The sequence below is a fragment of the Triturus cristatus genome, chromosome 4_1 (assembly GCF_964204655.1).
Source record: "Triturus cristatus chromosome 4_1, aTriCri1.1, whole genome shotgun sequence".
Classification (NCBI taxonomy): Eukaryota; Metazoa; Chordata; class Amphibia; order Caudata; family Salamandridae; genus Triturus; species Triturus cristatus.
This window is the reverse complement of record NC_140585.1, coordinates 206,159,092-206,161,443: the sequence shown is the minus strand read 5'-3', so window position 1 is coordinate 206,161,443 and position 2,352 is coordinate 206,159,092. Positions and strand designations below refer to the sequence as shown.

The window sequence follows — 2,352 nt, the reverse complement described above, 5'->3', positions numbered from 1 at the left end:
AAAATATTATGAATATTGCTACAATCACTGTAATATGTATAATATCCATGTCTGTGTGTCCAAAGAGATACAGACAATTATAGCGACCTGCCCATATGTGTGAATCTCTTGTGCACTATATAGTCTATTGCTAAATAATGTCTTCTTGATTAGTAAAAGAAAGGCAGGAAGCAGGCAGTAGATGGGTTTACAATGGTACATTTGGTTTCAAGTGCACTTTCTCAATATGGTGTTTCTTAGTGCCCCTATGACATCCTGATTTCTAAGTGAATAGATAAGGGGATTCAACATGGGTATCACCACTGTGTAGAACACTGAAGCCACTCTGTCATGTTCCATGGAGTAAATAGAGCTTGGTCTAAGATACATGAAGGAGAGAGTCCCAAAGAACAAGACAACAGAGAATAAGTGGGAGGAGCATGTAGAAAAGGCTCTACTTCTCCCTTCAGATGAATGAATCCTGAAGATAGCTGAAACTATGTAAATGTATGAAACACAGATAATGATAAAGCTGGAAACCAGGATGCTGCCAGCCATGGAAACCACTACAGTCACATTTATTAAAGTGTCTGAGCAGGACAGTTTGAGCAGAGGAGGGACGTCACAGTAGAAATGGCTGATCTTATTTGGGCCACAGAAAGACAGTCTGAACATACAACCTGTGTGAATCGCAGCATTCATGAAGGCAACTGAATATGCCCCACCTGAAAGGCATAGGCATGTGCCTTTTGTCATAATGGCAACATACAGCAAAGGATTACAAATTGCCACATAGCGGTCATAGGCCATAGCCGTTAGGAGGAAGACATCTGTACTTCCCATAAAGGAGAAAAAAAACAACTGTGTCATACAACCGTGCAGAGAGATAGCCTTTGTCTCAGAGAGCAAATTTATCAACATCTTGGGTGTAATAACTGAGGCATAAGAGAAATCTACAAAAGCTAAATTGCTTAGAAGAAAATACATAGGGGTGTGAAGATGAGGACATATTGTGACCAATGCCACAATGCTAATATTGCCCAGAAGCGTGATGATATAAAATAGGAGGAACAGTATGAAGAGTGGAATCTGCAGTTTTGGTTCATCAGTGACACCCAGGAGAATAAATTCTTTCACTGATGTCCAGTTTCTTTCTTTCATCGATCCAGTGACCAGGACCTGTTGAGAACACATATATTTTAATTATTGTGGCCTATCATATAAGAAAATGAATGAGCAAATCAGATAGCAGTATTCAAAAGTGTCTGCCACTAAGTACCATTTACAAATGTATACACATTTTCTGGATATCTTATGAATGATGCTTAAAAAACATCAGTTCACAATTAGGTCTTTAGTTACATAAAAATTACAGGTTGAATGAAGTAACTCGGGATTGGCTCTTGGCCAAATGGATTCTTGATGATTCAATATCTTATATTAGTTTGTCAAATGCTTTTGTATTAAAGCTTCCTTAAAATCAACCTGAAATCTGATATCTAATGTCCTTTTCAAAATGTGCCTCAGAAATTAATTTTCTCACCCACAAAAATGTTATATTAGTTACCTAATTTTTAACATAAACATGGATATAATGTATAAGCCCTTGTCACTTCCAGTCTGAATAAGAAGTCTATCTTGTTCCATGAAAAACTATTCTTGTGATTGTAAATCAGCCTCCGGTGGAATTCTTTCACAACTCACTCTTTGACAGGTGTCAGAATCTAACAAATCATTTCATTTGTCATCTATCTGAGTTATTAGAGCTCAAATATGGAGCTAGAGTTCAAACAAAGACAGCCTTTCTGGTTTACTAAGCAATATAAGGCCTTATGCACAAACATAACAAACCCTGCAATATACCAAATAATAGTGATTGAAATTGCAAAGTACTATTTTCACACTATGTAAAGCCTTCTAGGATGTTTTGAACACATGAAAGAGTTTTGCAAACCCTTGCCAAATCAGATATATGAGGGTGCATGAAAGAAGTAATCTATTTCATTTGCAGGTGGCAATATAAATTATCAATGGTTTGCAACCTCAATTGCAGGCAGTAATCATTGATCAGTCACTGACCACCAAATGTTGTGTGGTAACTCAGTCACAGCGGGAAAGCTTACTCTTCGGAAGCAATTAACCATTTGGAATCAAATCATGCAGCCTCAGGAGGAGTAGATAGTGGTATAGAGTATCACCTCATGCTCTCCATGATGTCTTCCCAGCATAATACAAATTTTGAACACAACCTGATCCTTAAATGACCATGGTCTGCTTTAAATCTAAATACCACCACTAGGAAGAAGGTCTACCATCCCCTAGGCAACTCCATTTCTTCATCCTCAGCCACTCATTGAAGGTAATATAATGTGA

The 2,352-nt window shown here is 37.6% G+C and overlaps 1 protein-coding gene across 1 annotated transcript; it reads right to left on the bottom strand.

Moving 5' to 3' along the window:
- Positions 1–207: 207 nt before the first annotated feature.
- LOC146854058 (olfactory receptor 5AP2-like) lies at positions 208–1,140 on the bottom strand. The gene has a single exon (XM_085650496.1). It carries the CDS (start codon positions 1,138–1,140, stop codon positions 208–210), a length of 933 nt encoding a protein of 310 aa, XP_085506622.1.
- Between the last annotated feature and the right edge of the window lie 1,212 nt (positions 1,141–2,352).

Coding starts and splice junctions, on each gene's coding strand:
- LOC146854058 (XM_085650496.1), bottom strand. CDS start 1,140: ATGAAAGAAAGAAACTGGACATCAGTGAAAGAATTTATTCTCCTGGGT.